We start from the raw sequence: 19721 nt of genomic DNA, 5'->3' as shown, positions 1-19721 counted from the left end.
CCAGCATAAAGCTATAAGAAAATAATATCATATATGGATGGGCAAAAAAAACATCAAATAATTGGTGGCATATAAACATTATTTATTTGTATATTGAAGACTGGATCAAGACGAGGTTGTATTCTTGATGATAACATTAATAGTAACGATTTGTTTTAGAATTTTCATTACTAATTTTTTTATTTTGAATGTTGAATAAATAGTTTTCTTTCCTCTCATCAATAATTGGACACTGAGAAAGACCAGCCCAACACAAACAATTATGGCTGGCCCGGTCCAGCTAAAATGACCCAACTAACCTCATTTTTTTTAAAAAAAATTGAGCCGCCCGATCTGATTACTTATTTCTCCGTCGTCCCTCAAGCATCCTGCGGTCCTGATCCGATTTCGGCTTCGAACGAACCGCCTCGCCGCCTCGTGCCGTCATCCCCGCGTATCCTTCATTCCGAGACGCCGCCCCTCTATATATGTAAAAGGGTTTTTCCCCTGGACCAAAGGTGTCCTCAGATTCCTCTTCCCGCATCCTCTGGAGACTGACGTCGAATAAGGAGGAGAGAAATCGAAGAGGAAGAGGCAGGAGATCGAGATCGGGATCGAGATGCCGGTTTTGACGTGCAACGCGTGCAACAAGGAGTTCCAGGACGAGGTGGAGCAGAAGCTTCATTACCGATCTGAATGGCACCGCTACAACCTCAAGAGAAAGGTAGTAAATCCGTACATCCTTGCTGCTAGGGCTAGGGTTTGGTATCTTTCGATTCGCTTCGATCGGGGTTCTCGATTTTATAAATTTCTTCTTTTCCTTCGACTTGTTTCATCGGGTTAGGGATTTGGGGGTGTTTCCAGCTTTTAGCCAATTAGGGTTTTTCTTTACGTCTTGTATGCGAATTAAGTGGGTGTGGATTGATTTCCGGTTGACATACCTTGTGCTCGCCGGAAAACGTAGCCAATCCTTCGCCGGAATCACAGGTAAGAGCCTTGATCTTCTTCTCCTCTATTTCTTTGTTCATAAGCCTTGTCGCCGGCCCACGTTTCGCCGGAAAAAATTGTGAAGAAAAAGCCCTGTTTATCCTCTGTTTTTAGATCCGAAAATCCTTATTGTTCTTCCTGTTCCGGCCTCCTCCGCTGCCGGCGTTTGTCGCCGGAGATGGTGACTTGTCCCCTGTGCCCCTTTAGGACATCGCCGGAGCCCCACCATTGGGTTTCAAATGTCAATCCTCAATTTTTCTCCTTAACTTGTTTGTGGCATCAGCTGGACTGGAAGAGTGCTAAAATTTTACTAAGCCTGAACTTCGATAGAATATATTCCCCCGGTCCGGGTACTGTTATCTAAGACTATAGACTTAGGAAGGCTGATACAGTCTAGAAGCATCTTTTGACCTCATTGAGAAAATGTGCAATGAAATGATAGAGTGATTTTGGGAGTTTTGCCACTCAACTCTTGACATGGATCTTCATGTTCTGCAACTTGATGGTCAAATACAATTGTAATGATTGTTTTTTGAAAAAAAAAATCCAGTACAGAAGCTTTATGACAAAGTTACTCCATATAATCGAGGTAAATGTAAATGTACATGGTATTTCTAAGTTATGCTTTCATGAAATATTTGATTGCATATTGCATTGCACATTATTCAAAATCATGAACAGGATATATGCACGCTAACCATGAGTGAGAAGTTAGAGATGAGTGACTTCTTTTTGCGAATTTAATGGTTATTGTTAGCATCTTCTGCGATAAGCTGAAGAACTTTGCCTGCTATTCTTAGGTTTGCCCTAGAGGATGTTGGATTAAAGTGCATATGTTCATGTGTACATTTATGAGGCCATCTACTCTTACTTTTACATTCCTGGAATAATTTTCCCTTCTCAGTTCTCATTTCTGCAAACCTGCTGCCATTTTCCTGGCACTACAATGTATATAGATTCTTGGTTTCATGCTGAGAGTTCCAGGGTCCCTGCTACTCTGTATTAATGGGGATCTTTTTCTTGATTTCCCCTTCTTTATGCTTAGCATGTTGCTTTTTCACTTGACTTGCAATTTAGGATATCTTCGGGGATGTCATGACAATTGGGGAACTCATCTCTCTTCGGATATTAATTTTGTAACCAGGGATACAGAATAATGTAACTGAACTTCTCATGCTGTTCGGTTTTCTTATATGTTGCATGAGCTGTCTCCTGGTAGTGTAAAATTAATGAGATAGATAAGTTTTTGAGTTGAAGAGCAGAGATAACACTTGCAAAATTTTGTTTTAAATACCTCTTGATTATCTGAGCCTGCTACTGTCATGTGACCATGATGATGAATGTTTTCTTCGTGTCAGGTTGTCGTTATTGCTACTCATTAGCTTGTATAGTCGGATGTTGCCAAATTGCTCTATTTTAGATCTTTGAACTTCATTTTGCTATCAGCAGCTTTCTACTTTTGTCCAGCTGCTGGCTACAGCCTGTCAACTGTAGTAATGGGCTCTAGGGTTCTGAATCTGTATAGCTGAGAGTTATTATTTAGGGGCCTTGTTTAGGCTACATCATCTGACCTTGTATTACATTTTAATCTAAGAATTTAACCTCTGTGTTTTAATTTTTGTTCATAATTGGAATAAACAAATCATCTGACTGGTTAAGGAAAGATGGGATGCTTAGTTGATACATTTGTCACATGATAGTATGATATTTAATATTTATAGGATGAATTATTTTATTTTGGAAGCCCTTGATTATCATGTTCTTTTGCAGTTATTCTTGTTTAATGGTTATATAGGGGTGCTTCAATTTGCTTTTCTTACAATATTATTGGTTTTCTCACAAAGAAAAATTTCATTATAAATTAACTGTTTATTTGCTTCAGGTAGCGGGAGTCCCAGGGGTGACTGAAGCATTATTTCAGGCTAGGCAGTCGGCCCTAGCTGAAGAGAGAAACCAGTTGAGTGCAACTGCAATGTTGTATGGTTGTGCTCTTTGTGGGAAGGAGTATAGGAGCTCCAAGGCTCATGATCAGCATCTCAAATCACGAGCTCATGCTATGAAAGCTTCTCAAGAATCAGATCCTGCAATTGCAGGAATTACCATAATTAAGCCAATTACTGGGCGCATGCCAAACAAATCAGCATTGCCAAGCCAGTCCTCCACTGTGAGAGAAATGGATGACGAAGAAAGTGAAGAGAGTGATGATGAATGGGTGGAGGTCGACCCAGATGACGAGTTGGAAATGGCATCTGAATCTCTGACTAATCTGCATGTAAATGAACAAAATTCTGGCTCTGGTGCTGACCAATCTGATGGCATGGATGAAGTTGAAGACTTGGACCCTTCATGCTGTTTTATATGTGACCAAAAGCATCATGGCATAGAAAGCTGCATGGTTCACATGCATAAGCTGCATGGGTTTTTCATACCTGATGTCGAGTATCTGAAGGACCCTAAGGGCCTCCTTACATATGTTGGTCTTAAGGTAACGAGGAGACTTGCATCTTTTGAATGTTGTACTTTGGAGATCTTGTTTATGAAGTCTTGCTGACTGAAACCTCCAATTGCTTCTTTTCCCTCCCCAGGTGAGGAGGGACTTCATGTGCTTATATTGCAATGAGAGATGCCATCCTTTTCAAAGCTTGGAAGCTGTAAGGAAGCACATGATAGCCAAAGGTCATTGCAAATTACGATATGGAGATGGAGGTGACGACGATGATGGGGACTTGGAAGATTTCTATGATTACAGCAGCAGGTTATCTTCAAAACTTCTTGACTTTTAGGTTTAAACAAGTATGGAATCATCTTCTGATAGTCTTTCTTCTTTTTCTTCATCAGTCATATGCAAGTTAACTGTCTCATAGATTCGGATTGTTTCTTTCGATATTGTTAGTGTTGGGATCCAGTTGTAAATAATGGAGGGGGCAGATTGGATTGGATATGGATTAGATCATGGATCTTGAGATCCTTGCTGATTTCTTTCAAAAATGCCAAAAATATAAAGGGATGTGAACAGTGTAGAAGATTTGGTTTGTTATCATCGATGTTTCTAGGATTGGGATCGAGTTGTAAAATCATGAAGAGGCAGATTGGATCATATCTGGATCAGGTTGTGGATCCCATTATTCTTGCTTATTTCTTTCAAAAATATTAAAGTTATAAAGGTGTATGAAAGTGGTAAAATTGAGACAATTGTAAAGTAGATGAATGAAAATGGAAAGTACTACTTGTAAAAGTCTGGTTTCCACTGTCATAATCTTAAATATAGCATGTCTAACAAGACGAACATCATGTCTGATTTTTAAAGGTGAAACACACTAGCATTCAGAATATAATCAATGCAGTATCTTTTCAGGAAGAAATTTTTATTATTTTCCTAAAAAAAGAATCGAATTTAGAAAATGATTGTAAAATTGTGTGGGTCTTCCTTGTCCTTTTAGTTCCACAAACTCTAATATCTCTTTTTCTTTAATTTCTATAGTTAAATACCCTAATGAGCTTGCTACTTTTTTGTGCTCGGTGTTAGTGCAAGATGAGTAATTGTAAATGCTATATAGTCAATTTAAGTTTGAGAAATGGGCTTTCGCATGGTTTACTTGAATGAGATGATCTAGTTTGATCATATATCCCTGGAGATTATATGATACATACAGAAATTAATTTTATTGTCCTAACTGATCCGTACCCAAAATTAAGATCCAGATAGTTTAGCGCCTTTGTGATTGGGATCATAAGATCCAGATGAATAGGTCAGATGTGACCTCGGTAGCATTTGCGAAGTAGATGCGTATAGACTCTTATTGTTGACTGTGCTTTAAGGGACATGTCACTCATGAAAAAGTCATTTTATTTCAAAACGAGTGCAATTGTATCATGGTAGTGCTACATGGGTAGTACCTGAGCCTCACCTCATCCTTGTTCCTGGAAGTACCAAAATCACATTTTAAACCTCTGCCCCCTGATCCCTCTAGTCTGTCCCTTTTCCTTCTATCAAGCATATGCATTTCACGTGTCCAAAACTGGTAGATAATGCTGCAAAAAGAGACAAGGAATTCAATTATGTTGATAAATGATTTTGCTTTTTGTGGATAATTTCAAAATTTTGTGCCGTTCTGATTGCGTAGAATGGTTATGGTTTTCTTTTGATAGCTATTTGGATGCGGATGGTAAGCAGTTGGTGGCTGCAACTGATATGGCTAATAGCATTGAGCTTGGAACTGGAGGATCTGAGCTTATTGTAAGACAAAGGACTGATGGTGGGGTTCTTGTTCGAACTCTTGGATCTCGGGAATATCTGCGTTACTACCGCCAGAAGCCACGACCTTCTCCTGCAAGAGATATTGCTCTAGCCATTTCATTAGCTTCAAGGTACGTGACCCCTCATTTTTATTTTAAATTATCATGGAAAATTGCATGTCGTCGGTAGTCTATTTTCTAGGGTGAGGAAATGATGTTTGTGAATCTCTTTGCATGCAATCTACAGCCCCCTGTTGATGATCAGATTCCTTTTTTTCTTTCATGTGTTGTTTTGGGGGTTGCAATATAATATGTACATCTGGATTGAACATGAACCACGCATAGTTGAAGGATTGGGATTTTCCTTGGTCGGTTCCTACTGGCTCTTATGTTCCCAATGAGGCCCATCACAGGAACTATCATTATCAACTGTCTCCATAAATGCCATGACTGAAAGTTACTAATAATACTATAAGTAAATGAAAATGTTTTATGAGACCTGTGGTTATGGATTTATTATAAATCTCACTTTGATTCTTTTCTTATTTCTCTCTCTCTTTTTTTCTTGTTTTTTTGTTAGTCACGGCTCTAAACAGTGATCTTCTGTCTTGCAGGTACCGAATTCTGGGGTTGGCAACGGTGCAGTCAAAAGAGAGGATTGTGAGGATGAAAGTTTTAAGGGAGATGAATCGGAATGGGGTAGAGGGTATGCGCTCAAAAATTGGAATGAAGAGCAACGTTATCAGAAATCTTCCAAATAATGTCCCGTATTAGCCCTGTTGCAGAGTTCTTGACCTGTAACAGCAGGTCTCTTCATCTAGTAGAATGGTGTGTAGTAAAAGCAGTGTATGGTTAGTGAATGAGATTGCCGCATATAAATTTAATCAGGCTGGTTATTTATGCATTCTACTTAGAACATGGTCGCATGATGCTGTCCAGCACTTTGTTTTGTTATCAGAATAGTTTTTGTATGTTCAAACTCTTGATTGCTTTTTTTGACGTCTGCAAAAGTGGGGTACAACCCATAAGATGCTGGGCACTTATATTGCCTCTTTTTGTTTAATTAGATATATATTTTGAAGTTGGATGGTAATAGGAAATGATGGAAAGAAACTTGTTTAAGCCAAATTGGACGGGGTCGGATTTCTTTTTCTTTTTTCAACAAAGAATTATTTAAAACTTTATGTTTCTTGTCTCATTTTGTTTTACCTCTACATGAGCAGGGGGACGACCACCCTTTCTGACTGCACAGGTGAAGTTCTGCATGGTCTTCTTTTTTTTTTTTTTGGTGGTTTGATGGTGTGCTTCCAACTTTCGTGCTGTCATTCTGTATTTGCTAGCAAGTCTTGCAAGTTGCAAGACTAAACTGATTGTGATAATTAATTACATCTGAAAAGTACTTTGCAATCAGGCATCAGGGTGTCTTGTTTGATAAATTGTAGTCAAATGTTGCATGTTTTTAAGGCAAGATAAGACTTGCTGCTAAATAGTCAAGCAAGAGTTGGCATTATTTCATCTCTGCAAATTTGGTGAATACTGGATCCTTGTAGACAGTCTTTTTCACGCTTTATTATTCATTCAAATAATCAATTAAACCCCTACGCAGTTAATCATCTGTGAAGTACGGTGTGTGACATGTTTAACCTTCTGCGGTCTGTGGCCTGGTCGTGATATTTGGTTGTGCCTATGTCATGTATTAACTCAAATGTGACTTGCCTAGTTACCTGCTTTTTGTTTTTTGGGGTCCAAGTCACGGGCCACTCTTAACGACCTTGCCTAATTGATCAATCGGTAGGTAAAGGTTTGGCTTAAACCACTACAGTTCCTTGCCTTCTCCACGATGGACCTCAGGGTGCCCTTCTGTTTTCGAAGACTTTCTCATTTCTATCAAACTAGATGTGATAAGCCAAGGAGATGATAGTAATATTTCACCTAGCGGTACTCGGGGATCATATGGCAGACCTTACGAGCCGAATAAGATCTCCAGCTGATACAACAGACTCTGATAAGGGGAACGAGGCCCTCCTCCAGATCTGTGTGGCCCGTGAGCACTCAAACAAAGCATGGCTAATGGTCTCCATCGACTCCGGGCAGTCTACGCACAGCGGAGAGACCTTGACCTTCCTCTTGGCCAGCAGACTTTTAGTCGGCAGACAATCCCAAGCTACCTTCCAAGTGAACAGAGCCATTCGGAGGTATACCCATATCTTTCAAATCCATCCACCATTAAATCGCCTAGAGGCCTCGCCACTCATCACTGCACGTAGGTCCGCAGAGCGCACCTTGGACCTCCCTATGCCCATCCAAATACGCATGTCTTCCAAAGCACCCTGAGGTAGGGGGATAGCTAGGATCCTCTCGGCAAGCTGCATTCCGAACACCTCCTTGATTAGCACCTCGACCCACCGGCCCTCTTTAGGGATGAGCAAATTGCTGACTCCGAGCCCAACCATCCTCGCCGCATCGACCATCATCGGCACTCGACCTAGTGGTAGCTCCATCATCCATCTATCCTCCAGAACATCAATAGATTGTCTATCCCCGATCGCCCACTTGATCTCCAATTGTACTAACGAGGTGTGAGAGCAGATCTCCCTTCAGATGAAGGAGCAGTGATGCCCAGCTCGGAACTCCGCCTCCGCTATGAGCACCCCATATTTGGCCCTCAATAAGGTGCTCCACAGGTTGTCCTGCTCCAACTCTTTGGTTATAGGCTTACAGTAACATAATTTATTAAAAAAAAGAAAAGAAAACCAACTCTTTAGAACATAAAAACTGGTTTAGATCCAAAAGTTGTTGGTGCCTGCTTCTATTTTATCCAAATTAGAAAGAAAAAAAATTCGGGCTTTCTTGGGGGGACGCCCTCGTGATCAAAAAGGGCTCCGTATGATCTCTTGGGACATTGTGTATGCCCGGACAACCAGGGGGGCTTGGAGTTTTTCCGTCAAGTGATTGGGATAATTGTCCCACGATCTAGTGAAATGATATTTAGAATTGACCACATGGTTGATTGGGAATGGACATGCAGTTAATGTGCTTGAGGACCCTAATATTTCTAATATACCTATTATTCCTGAGATGATGAACCAGACTTAGTTGCATTCCTGTAGCGCAAGGACTCTGGTCTGATCAGCTTGTTTGGGCCCATACGAAGATCTCTTATCCTTCTTTGTCAGACATGTATAATCTGTGTCCACAGCCACAGCACTCGGGTTTGGGTTTAAATTTCAATTGGATTTGGGAATTCAAGTAAAGTTAGCTCTAGATACTCTGTTAAGGCACTAGGTTAGTAGTGTCTTGCAACAGCAAATACAAGTTAGATCTACTAAATATGTGTCTTGGTTGCCCCCTCCTTATGGAGTTCTAAAAATTAACTTTGATGCTGTTGTTACCCTTGATCAAGCAGCAGTAGATTTTGTTATAAGGAACCATTTTGGACAAATGATCAGAGCTGGAGGTAGAAAATTGGTGGTCTCATCCATTCCTTATGCAGAGCTTACTGCAGCTTGGATTGGTCTGAAGATGGTTGTGATTGATCTTAGTGCAGAACAGGATTGGTCGGAAGGGGATGCCTTAACTATAGTCATTAATGTCCACATATTCGTATCTTGAAGAACCTACTGATTTGGAAGATAGCCTGTTTAGTTTGAGTGGTGTCTGTGTTTGTAGTTATATTATATCTTTCCTGATCAAGAGTTTCTAAGTTCCATCTTTAGGGACTCTATAATACTTTATTTTATAATCAAACTGCTGGTCCTCTTTCTACCAAAAATAAAAAAGCAATTTCCACTTTGAAAAAGAATAAAAATATCTATTTTTATAGAAATAAAAATATTTGCCACTCAAATAGCGTGTTCGATTGGTGAATCAGGGCCAAAGACCAAAAGTGCTGCTGACTGAATTGCCTCCTATGTTTGGCACCATTTGAAAGAGTTTTTCTAGGAGAGTCTCGAGTCTGTTTCTTTCTATCTCCGTCAACTTTTTCTTTTTGATCTTTCTCAGTGGACTCATGCGTGTTTGATGTAAGTCGCCATTCTATCAAAAAAAAAAGTGGATAAGAATGGACATGTGGGAATATGAGCAGTTAACCTTATTTTACCGTTTTCTAATGGAATAGTTATATCATGTAAGTGGAAACTTATTTTTCTTAACTACTTTTCTGTCTTTATTTATTTTTTAATCTAATAAAAAATGGAGGATAATTTTGTTTTCTGATAGAATTTAAATATGCTATGAAATTTGATGCACTTTATTCTTTTTATACGTATCTCTTCAACCAAACACTAAAATCTTCTTTGTTGTTCCATGATATATATTTCTATGCAATTTTTTCTCGCCCTTTCAAATTTTATTCTGCAACATTACCTAACTTTGCAATATAATTAGAACTGCACCATATCAGACATGTTTGGGATCATTTTGATCTTCTTTTTTTTTTTTTGAAATGATGAGGATTTTTGAAACTTGGGTTCCCGGACAGGCTAAGCCACTGCTCATGGAATCAGGAAATCATTCGGGCGTTATAAAGGTGTCTTCAAATTCTTCTTCCTGCATCCTCTAGAGACTGACGTTGAATAAGGAGAGAAATCGAAAAGGAAGAGGCAGGAGATTGGGATCGAGATGCCGGTTTTGACGTGCAATGCATGCAACAAGGAGTTCCAGGACGAGGTGGAGTAGAAGCTTCACTACCGATCTGAATGGCACCGCTACAACCTCAAGAGAAAGATAGTAAATCCGTACATCCTTACTGCTAGGTCTAGGGTTTGGTATCTTTCGATTCGCTTCAATCGGGGCTCTCGATGTTTTAAATTTCTTCTTTTCCTATGACTGTCTCATCGGGTTAGGGATTTGGGTCTGTTTCCAGCTCTTAGCCAATTAGGGTTTTTCTTTATGTCTTATATGCGAATTAAGTGGGTGTGGATTGATTTCCGGTTGACATATCTGTTTTCTTCTCCGGTTCTCCCCCTTAACGAATATGCTATGACCGTGTGGGCTCAGCCTCATGGGGCCGGCCCGGCCCAGCATCCAAATGGCGGCCTGAAGGGCCCTGGTAGAACACGGCGCAGGAGGAACGGACTCCTAGCCTCCACTTCTATTTAAACACCATCGACCCCCCCCCTAGTTCTTCTCACTGGAAGATCCTCATAGCCCCAGCCATTCTTCTTCTTTTTCCTCCCTTGACTGCCGACGACCTAAGCTCCTTGTGCTCGCCGGAAAACGTAGCCAATTCTTCGCCGGAATCACAGGTAAGAGCCTTGATCTTCTTCTACTCTATTTCTTTGTTCCGAAGCCTTGTCGCCGGCCGAGGTTTCGCCGGAAAAATTCGTGAAGAAAAAGCCCTGTTTATCCTCTGTTTTTAGATCCGAAAATCCCTATTGTTGTTCCTTTTCCGGCCTCTTCCGCTGCCGGCGCTTGTCGCCGGAGATGGTGACTTGTCCCTGTTACATTTTTGAGGCCATCTACTCTTACTGTTACATTCCGGGAATAATTTGCCCTTCTCAGTTCTCATTTTTGAAAACCTGCTGCCATTTTACTGGCACTACAATGTATATAGATTACTTTGTTTCATGCTGAGAGTTCCAAGGTCCCTGCTATTCTGTATGAATGGGGGATCCTTTTCTTGATTTCCCCTTCTTTATGCTTAGAATGTTGCTTTTTCGCTTGACTTGCAATTTAGGGTGTCTTCAGGGATGTCATGACAATTGGGGCACTCATCTTTCTTCGGATATTAATTTTGTAACCAGGGATACAGAATAATGTAACTGAACTTCTCATTCTGTTCGGTTTTCTTATATGTTGCATCAGTTTAGCATCTCCTGCGGATCTAGTCGCTGTCGCTGCTGCTGCTGTGGCCGTCGTGGCCCTCGCCATGCTTCTTCTTCTCCTCCTCCTTTTTCTCTTTTCTCTGTCCATGCTCATCTCCGCCGTGGCTCTTCTCCTTGATCTTTTCGACGATGCCCTCCTTGTGCCCTTCCTCCTTGTGGTGGTCCTCCTCCTTGGGGTGTTTCTCCTCCTCCAGAGAAAGAAGAAAGCCAGTTCGAAATCGACCGGGAGAAGGCCCGGAAAGCGCTTCAGAAGCTCGACCAGCAGCTCCAGACCCTCTCTCAGCGGGAATCCCTTCCGAAGAAGCGGCCCTCCTCCCCTTCTCTCTCCGGTATTCATTTTATTTCAACTTCTCTCTCTTTGCGGTGGGCTTCTTTTGGGCCGGAGCCTCAGGCGACCGCCTAAGTCGCCTAAGACTTAGACCGGCCCTAGGTGTAAAATTAATGAGATAGATAAAATTTTGAGTTGAAGAGCAGAGATGTCACTTGCAAAATTTTGTTTTAAATACTTCTTGATTATCTGAGGCTGCTACAGTCATGTGACCATGATGATGACTCTTTTCTTCAATGTCAGGTTGTCATTATTGCTAATCATTAGCTTTTACCATCAGATAATGAACTATGTTGCCAAATTGCTCTATTTTAGAACTTCATTTTGCTATCAGCAGCTTTCTAATTTTGTCCAGCTGCTGGCTACAGCCTGTCAACTGAAGTAATGGACTCTTGGGTTCTGAATCTGTATAGCTGAGAGAGCATTTCATTGTTATTATTATTTAGGCTACATCATCTGGCCTTACATTTTAATCTAAGATTTTAACCTCTGTGTTTTAATTTTTGTTCATAATTGGAATAAAGAAATCATCTGACTGGTTAAGGAAGGACGGGGTGCTTAGTTGATCCATTTGTCCCATGATAGTATGATATTTAATATTTATAGGATGAATTATTTTATTTTGGAAGCCCTGGATTATCATGTTCTTTTGTGGTTATTCTTGTTTAATGGTTATATAGGGTGCTACAATTTGCTTTTCTTACAATATTATTGGTTTTCTCACAAAGAAAATTTTCATTATACATGGACTGTTTATTTGCTTCAGGTTGCGGGAGTTTCAGGGGTCACTGAAGCATTATTTCAGGCTAGGCGATCGGCCCTAGCTGAAGAGAGAAACCAGTTGAGTGCAACTGCAATGTTGTATAGTTGTGCTCTTTGTGGGAAGGAGTATAGGAGCTCCAAAGCCCATGATCAACATCTCAAATCACGAGCTCATGCTATGAAAGCTTCTCAAGAATCCGATCCTGCAATTGCATCTGAATCTCTGACTAATCTGCATGTAAATGAACAAAATTCTGTCTCTGGTGTTGGCCAATCTGATGGCATGGATGAAGTTGAAGACTTGGACCCTTCATGCTGTTTTATATGTGACCAAAAGCATTATGACATAGAAAGCTGCATGATTCACATGCATAAGCTGCATGGGTTTTTCATACCTGATGTCGAGTATCTGAAGAACCCTAAGGGCCTCCTTAAATATGTTAGTCTTAAGGTAACGAGGAGACTTGCATCTTTTGAATGTTGTACTTTGAGATCTCATTTATGAAGTCTTGCTGTCTGAAACATTAATTGCTTATTTTCCCTCCCCAGGTGAAAAGGGACTTCGTGTGTTTATATTGCAATGAGAGATGCCATCCTTTTCAAAGCTTGGAAGCTGTAAGGAAGCACATGATAGCCAAAGGTCATTGCAAATTACGATATGGAGATGGAGGTGACGACGATGATGGGGACTTGGAAGATTTCTATGATTACAGCAGCAGGTTATCTTCAAAACTTCTCGAGTTTTAGGTTTTAAACAAGTATGGAATCATCTTTTAATAGTCTTTCCTCTTTTCCTTCATCGGTCATATGCAAGTTAACTATCTCAAAGATTCGGATTGTTTCTTTCGATATTGTTAGTGTTGGGATCCAGTTGTAAATAATGGAGGGGGCAGATTGGATTGGATATGGATTAGATCCTGGATCTTGAGGTCCTTGCTGATTTCTTTCAAAAATGCCAAAAATATAAAGGGATGTGAACAGTGTAGAAGATTTGGTTTGTTATCATCGATGTTTCTAGGATTGGGATCGAGTTGTAAAATCATGAAGAGGCAGATTGGATCATATCTGGATCAGGTTGTGGATCCCATTATTCTTGCTTCTTTCTTTCAAAAATATTAAAGTTATAAAGGTGTATGAAAGTGGTAAAATTGAGACAATTGTAAAGTAGATGAATGAAAATGGAAAGTAGTACTTGTAAAAGTCTGGTTTCCATGGTCATAATCTTACATATAGCATGTCTAACAAGACAAACATCATGTCTGGTTTTTAAAGACGAAACACACTAGCATTCAGAATATAACCAATGCAGTATCTTTTCAGGAAGAAACTTTTATTATTTTCCAAAAAAAAGAATCAGATTTAGCAAATGATTGTAAAATTATGAAGGTCGTCCTTGTCCTTTTAATTCCACAAACTCGAATATCTCTTTTTCTTTAATTTCTATAGTTAAATACCCTAATGGGCTTGCTAATTTTCTGTGCTCTGTGTTAGTGACAGATGAGTAATTGTAAATGCTGTATAGTCAAATTTAAGTTTGAGAAATGGGCTTTCACATGGTTTAATTGAATAAGATGATCTAGTTTGATCATATACCCCTGGAGATTATATGATACATACATAAGTTAATTTTATTGTCCTACCTGATTGTTATCCAATAATAAGATCCAGATAGTTTAGCACCATTTTGATTGGGATCATCTGTGCTTTAAGGGACATGTCACTCATGAAAAAGTTATTTTATTTCAAAACGAGTGCAACTGTATCATGATAGTGCTACATGGGTAGTACCTAAGCCTCACCCAAGATGCAGATCATGGTTTGTAAGAAATTAACGGCTATAGTTATCATAGTTTTGGTAATATAGCCATGTCTGGAGCATAAAAGCTTATCCTTGTTCCTGGAAGTACCAAAGTCACTTTTTAAACCTCTGCCCCCTGATCCCTCTAGTCTTTCCCTTTTCCTTTAATGAAGCATATGCGTCTCACATGTCCAAAACTAGTAGATAATGCTGCAAAAAGAGACGAGGAATTCAATTATGTTGATAATTGATTTTGGTTTTTTTGGATAATTTCAAAATTTTGTGCTGTTCTGATTGCGTAGAATGGTCATGGTTTTCTTTTGATAGCTATTTGGATGCGGATGGTAAGCAGTTGGTGTCTGCAAATGATATGGCTAATAGCATTGAGCTTGGAACTGGAGGATCTGAGCTAATTGTAAGACGAAGGACTGATGGTGGGGTTCTTGTTCGAATTCTTGGATTTCGGGAATTTCTGCGTTACTACCGCCAGAAGCCACGACCTTCTCCTGCAAGAGATACTGCTCCAGCCATCTCATTAGCTTCGAGGTACGTGCCCCCTCATTGTTATTTTAAATTATCATGGAAAATTGCATGTCGTTGGTAATCTATTTTCTAGGGTGGGGAAATGATGTTTGTGAATCTCTTTGCATGCAATCTACAACCCCTGTTGATGATCCGATTTCTTTTTTTCATGTGTTGTTTTGCGGGTTGCAAGATAATAGGTACATCTGGATTGAACATGAACCATGCATAGTTGAAGGATTGGAATTGAACGTGAACCGCTTTTATTATAAATCTCACTTTGATTCTTTTCTTATTTCTTTCTTTTTTTTCTTGTTTTTTTGTTAGTCGCGGCTGTAAACAGCGATCTTCTGTCTTGCAGGAACCGAATTCTGAGGTTGGCAACGATGCAGACAAAAGAGAGGACTGTGAGGATGAAAGTTTTAAGGAAGATGAATCGGAATGGGGTAGAGGCTATGCGCTCAAAAATTGGAATGAAGAGTAACGTTATCAGAAATCTTCCAAAGAATGTCCCATATTAGCCCTGTTGCAGAGTTCTTGACCTGTAACAACAGGTCTCTTTGTCTAGTAGAATGGTGTGTAGTAAAAGCGGTGTATGGTTAGTGCATGAGATTACTGCATATAAATTTAATCAGGCTGGTTGTGTATGCATTCTACTTAGAACATGGTCCAGGATGCTGTTGTCGTTTCCCAGCACTTTGTTTTGTTACCAGAATAGTTTTTGTATGTTCGAACTCTTGATTGCTTTTTTTGACGTCTGCAAAAGTGGGGTACAACCCATAAGATGCTGGGCACTTATGTTGCCTCTTTTTTTTTAATTAGCTATATATTTTGAAGTTGGATGGTAATAGGAAATGATGGAAAGAAACTTGTTTAAGCCAAATTGGAGGGGGTCGGATTTCTGATTTTTTTTTTAACAAAGAATTATTTATAACTTTATGTTTCTTGTCTCATTTTGTTTTACCTCTACATGAGCAGGGGGACGACCACCTTTTCTGACTACACACATGAAGTTCTGCATAGTTCTTTTTTTTTTTTTTGTGGTTTGATGGTGTGCTTCCAACTTTCGTGAAATGATATTTAGAATAGACCACATGGTTGATTGGGAATGGACATGAAGTTAATGTGCTTGAGGAATCATACGAAGATCTCTTATCCTTCTTTGTCAGATATGTATAATCTCTGTCCATAGCCACAGCACTCAGGTTTGGGTTTAAATTTCAATTGGATTTTGGAAATCAAGTAAAGTTAGCTCTGGATACTGTGTTAAGGCACTAGGTTAGTAGTGTCTTGCAGCAACAAATACAAGTTAGATCTACTAAATATGTGTCTTGGTTGCCCCCACCTTATGGAGTTCTAAAAATTAACTTTGATGCTGCTGTTACCCTTGATCAAGCAGCAGTAGATTTTGTTATAAGGAGCCATTTTGGACAAATGATCAGAGCTGGAGGTGGAAAATTGGCGGTCTCCCCCATTCCTTATGCAGAGCTTACTGCAGCTTGGATTGGTCTGAAGATGGTTGTGACTGATCTTAGTGCAGAACAGGATTGGTTGGAAGGGGATGCCTTAACTATAGTCATCAATGTCGACATATTCCTATCTTGAAGAACCTACTGATTTGGAAGATAGCCTGTTTAGTTTGCTTCATATCGCATGCATTTCGAGAGGCAAACCAAGCTGCACACTATATTGGCGTATCGAGCTTTGCAAGGGGACATAATCTATTTCTCTCAGTTAGCATCTATCCAGGTGATTCTCCAGCAAATCAACTGATGGTTATTTCATGTGATAGTAATTGTCAAGGAAGGAATTACCTGGGATGTTACGTGTTTATCTCAAGGAAGGAATTTCTTTATGTGCACCATATTACGCTTTATTGTTATTTCAGGAGGCTGAAGTATTCTGCTGGGTATTGGAGCGGCTGCAGAATTAATGGAGCTGTTCTCACGGATGATTTAGTGGTGGAGATAGAACCTGGCTTTCTTTTCCAAGTTTCGACTCAGAGCTCCTATAGATGTTTGGTCGCCTGATGTGTTCAATTCAGGAATTTCAGGATGTTCTAAAAATATCTCCCTGCATTCAGGTCTCAATACAAAATCGCGGGTTTATTTGGCCCACTACACCCACTTGGGTAGCTGGTGTTATCCATTAGCAATTTTGTTAGCTGAGTGGCTGATATAATATTCCTAGTTTCAGCTGTAGATTGAGTGGTGTCTTTGTGTTTGTAGTTATATTACATCTTTCCTGATCAAGAGTTGCTAAGTCCCATCTTTAGGGACTCTATAATACTTTATTTTATAATCAAGATGCTGGTCCTCTTTCTACCAAAAATAAAAAAGCAATTTCCATTTTAAAAAATAATAATAATATCTTTTTTTTATAGAAATAAAAAAATTTGCCACTCAAATAGTGTGTTTGATTGTTGAATCGAGGCCAAACAGCAAAAAGTGTTGCTGACTGAATTGCCTCTTATGCTGCACACCATTTAGAAAAGTTTTTTTTGAAGAGTCTGGAGTTTGTTCCTTTCTCTTTCTATCGACTTCTTCATTTTGATCTTGCTAGGTGTAGTCATGCGCGTCTGGTGTGAGCCGCCGTTATATCAAAAAATAAATAAAGATACAAGAATGGGCGTGTGGGAATATAAGCGGTTAACTCTATTTTACCATTTTCTAATGGAATAGTTATATCGTGAAATAAGTAGAAACTTATTTTTCTTAATCTTTTTTTGTTTTTATTTACTTTTTAATCTAATAAAAAGTGGAGGATAATTTTGTTTTCTGATAGAATTTAAATATGCTATAAAATTCAATGTACTTTATTCTTTTTACACTTCTCTCTTCAACCAAACACTAAAATCTTCTTGTTCCATAGTCTATATGCCTGTGCAGCACAGGGTATAATTTTTTCTCACCCCTTCAAATTTTATTCTGCAACATTACCCAACTTCGCAATATAATTAGAACTACATCATATCAGACATGTTTGGGATTATTTTGATTTTTTAATTTTTTTGAAACGGTGAGGATTTTTGAAACTGGGTTCCGGGACAGGCCAAGCTCATAAAGGAACCGTTGGCTACTTAGAACCAAACCCTCAACTCTTGCTTGGAGGACGGGAAACAATACCATCTTTCTTGGAATCCGGCAGAAGAATTGAAGCTTTACCCATCTCGTGTTAACCGCCAGGTTTGGCATCATGTTCGCATCACCCGCCAATCCATTCCGTGCATTCGGTGATTCCTTTGGAATTAATTCATAACTGTTATGCTTGTTTTGTGCTTTCCACGCTCGTAAATTTTTAAGTTATATTTTGGAAATATGCATCAAAATGTTCTTCCCAACGGAATTTTCGTAACAGGCAAGCTATTCTCTACCCAAAGGAAAAGGGTACAGTGTTATGGATCCTCACTAAGCTTTCTATCCTATGTGGCAGATGGGATTGGTGCAACAGAGGAATAGAGGGGTGTCCTATTGGAGGATAGGGCAATCAGAGGGGTGCACTTTAGCATGTTTCAATTTTTTTTCTTTAAGATTTGAAAAAATATATATATATATAGCTATCTTGTTTGTTTGTCTGTGCGCTTAAAATCTGAGTGGTATGCCTGTATTACCAGGTGAATGTTCTAGGTTTTCTTTCGCTAGGTGTTGGTGAGGGCAGTTATCGCCGCCAAAATTCGAGCTAAATAGACCGAACGGGCTAGACAACTAGCGCGTGGTATGTTGTGCTCAGATGGTTGTACTTGGGTGAAAAAGTTTGCTCGATATTAGCTGTCGGACTTAAAAACAAAGAGAAGAAACACCGGAAAATTGTTGGTGTTTGTTCGACGGAAGATCCTTCTATGCCTAAATCAGGCAAGAATTTTCAAAAAACAACATAGATTTGAAAAAAGTGTGAGTAGCAAAATACAAGTAAAAGCAAGTGTATTTGGAGATCCTCAAGATGCTATTTATATAGGATGAGGGTTGGCGCCCGTGATCGAGTATGGGGAACGTGCCCTTTTAAGTGCTCGGTTCTGCATGTTACGACTATCGCAGGGCTTATCTACATACATATAACCATCGCCCGCTGGAGAAGCCTTAAATTGCTCTATGGCGCATTTTAGTAGGAGCCATGTGGCAAGTTACTATTGGTTGATTAGATGACATCGGAGGAGGTTGGATCCAAGATATACCAGGAGTATTTTGTGATAGGCGTGGAATATCATCTTAGCGCTCGTGTTTCATGTTGGTTCGCATGGTAGGTAAAGCTGGTCATCGATCATACTTCATCTTGACGCCAATTCTCTTCGCATGGGATCATTTCACATAATGGTTGTCACAATCGCTAAGCATTAAGATGACAGGGCCACCGGCCACCGAGCTATTAAATCTTCAAGCATAGAATAGATTATTGAAACGGCTGTGCCTGCCGTCCTATCAATGATGTCATTTGATTATTTATATTGGAAGAAAAAGTAAGCAGCAACAAAACCCAATGGCCTTTCTTCGTGTGCTCTTCTTGTCATATTGTGATGTTCATGATTCGTCCATTCTCCTTTTCCTTTTCCTTTTTTTTTTAAAAAAAATGGTGGGACACGTACTTGATCTTAGAAAAGGGAATGCATTTGCATTTGCAGCATTTCTACGGAATCTTAGAATCTAGCTATATTCCCATCTTTTTTCTTCATCTCTAGCGTTCGTCTTATTAATATCTTTTGTCTTGGTCTCTCGTTTACACACACAAAAGAAAAGGAAAGAAAAAAAAAACAGCAAGACTAGAACTTGTTCTGAGCTAAACGCTCCACTGAAAACCAACAAAACCTGTGATAATTAAGGCTAGATATCGGAAATTTCAACTCTACCTATCTTGACTAATATTAATTGATATGCATGTCCCAGTGTATCAGTCAATATGTTTTTTTTTTTGTTAAACAATTTGGCATCAATAGAACAAAAGAGGTTCTACAATATTTCTTTTGTGAATTTAGAAATATTTTTATTAAATAATTTAAAATTATTAGTATAATTTTAGAAATCACGCAACAACTTGTATCATTTATAATATTTTTTTAATAATTTTATATCAACCTATATTATTATTTTTTTATTAGCATGTTCTTGTTAGAGTGCTTTAAGGGATCACATAACAACTTATATCAGGAAGTAATATTTTTTATTGTTAGTATGATCTTATATTAGCCTATATTATTTTTCTTGTATGAAGTCTATACACAAGTATATATAACCTCTGAGATGTACCAAATATGACAAAACAAAAAATTAAAATCACTTTTTTCTCTTTTTTT

The 19721-nt window shown here is 39.1% G+C and overlaps 2 protein-coding genes across 4 annotated transcripts; both read left to right on the top strand.

Annotated features, from left to right (window-relative positions):
- Nucleotides 1-370: 370 nt before the first annotated feature.
- Nucleotides 371-6330, top strand: LOC103696940 (cytoplasmic 60S subunit biogenesis factor REI1 homolog 2-like). Its single transcript, XM_008778669.5, has 5 exons — nt 371-703; nt 2849-3451; nt 3552-3721; nt 5116-5334; nt 5817-6330. The coding sequence occupies exons 1-5, from the start codon at nt 599-601 to the stop codon at nt 5974-5976; spliced, it is 1257 nt and encodes a 418-aa protein (XP_008776891.1). The 5' UTR covers nt 371-598; the 3' UTR covers nt 5977-6330.
- LOC103696939 (cytoplasmic 60S subunit biogenesis factor REI1 homolog 2-like) lies at nt 921-15202 on the top strand. 3 transcript variants are annotated; one of them, XM_089929111.1, is made up of 6 exons: nt 921-966; nt 11008-11356; nt 12122-12568; nt 12667-12836; nt 14243-14461; nt 14799-15202. In XM_089929111.1, the coding sequence occupies exons 2-6, from the start codon at nt 11072-11074 to the stop codon at nt 14956-14958; spliced, it is 1281 nt and encodes a 426-aa protein (XP_089785237.1). In that variant the 5' UTR covers nt 921-966; nt 11008-11071; the 3' UTR covers nt 14959-15202. The 3 variants fall into 3 exon arrangements, with proteins under 3 accessions (XP_089785237.1, XP_088572838.2, XP_008776890.2); XM_088716712.2 differs by lacking the exon at nt 921-966 and adding an exon at nt 9752-9930; XM_008778668.5 differs by lacking the exon at nt 921-966 and adding an exon at nt 10329-10448.
- Nucleotides 15203-19721: the final 4519 nt, after the last annotated feature.

The sequence above is a fragment of the Phoenix dactylifera genome, chromosome 2, assembly GCF_051530095.1.
Source record: "Phoenix dactylifera cultivar Ajwa chromosome 2, Ajwa_hap1_PhDact_Kaust_v1.1, whole genome shotgun sequence".
Lineage (NCBI taxonomy): Eukaryota > Viridiplantae > Streptophyta > Magnoliopsida > Arecales > Arecaceae > Phoenix > Phoenix dactylifera.
This window is presented reverse-complemented; position numbering and strand designations above follow the sequence as displayed.

Bases quoted from the DNA above. Each gene is read 5' to 3' on its own strand.
- LOC103696940 (XM_008778669.5), top strand. From the start codon at position 599: ATGCCGGTTTTGACGTGCAACGCGTGCAACAAGGAGTTCCAGGACGAG. The intron at 704-2,848 runs GTAGTAAATCCG...TATTTGCTTCAG, and splicing joins GCTACAACCTCAAGAGAAAG to GTAGCGGGAGTCCCAGGGGT. The intron at 3,452-3,551 runs GTAACGAGGAGA...TTCCCTCCCCAG, and splicing joins TTACATATGTTGGTCTTAAG to GTGAGGAGGGACTTCATGTG.
- LOC103696939 (XM_088716712.2), top strand. From the start codon at position 9,842: ATGCATGCAACAAGGAGTTCCAGGACGAGGTGGAGTAGAAGCTTCACT. The intron at 12,569-12,666 runs GTAACGAGGAGA...TTCCCTCCCCAG, and splicing joins TTAAATATGTTAGTCTTAAG to GTGAAAAGGGACTTCGTGTG. The intron at 12,837-14,242 runs GTTATCTTCAAA...TTCTTTTGATAG, and splicing joins TTCTATGATTACAGCAGCAG to CTATTTGGATGCGGATGGTA.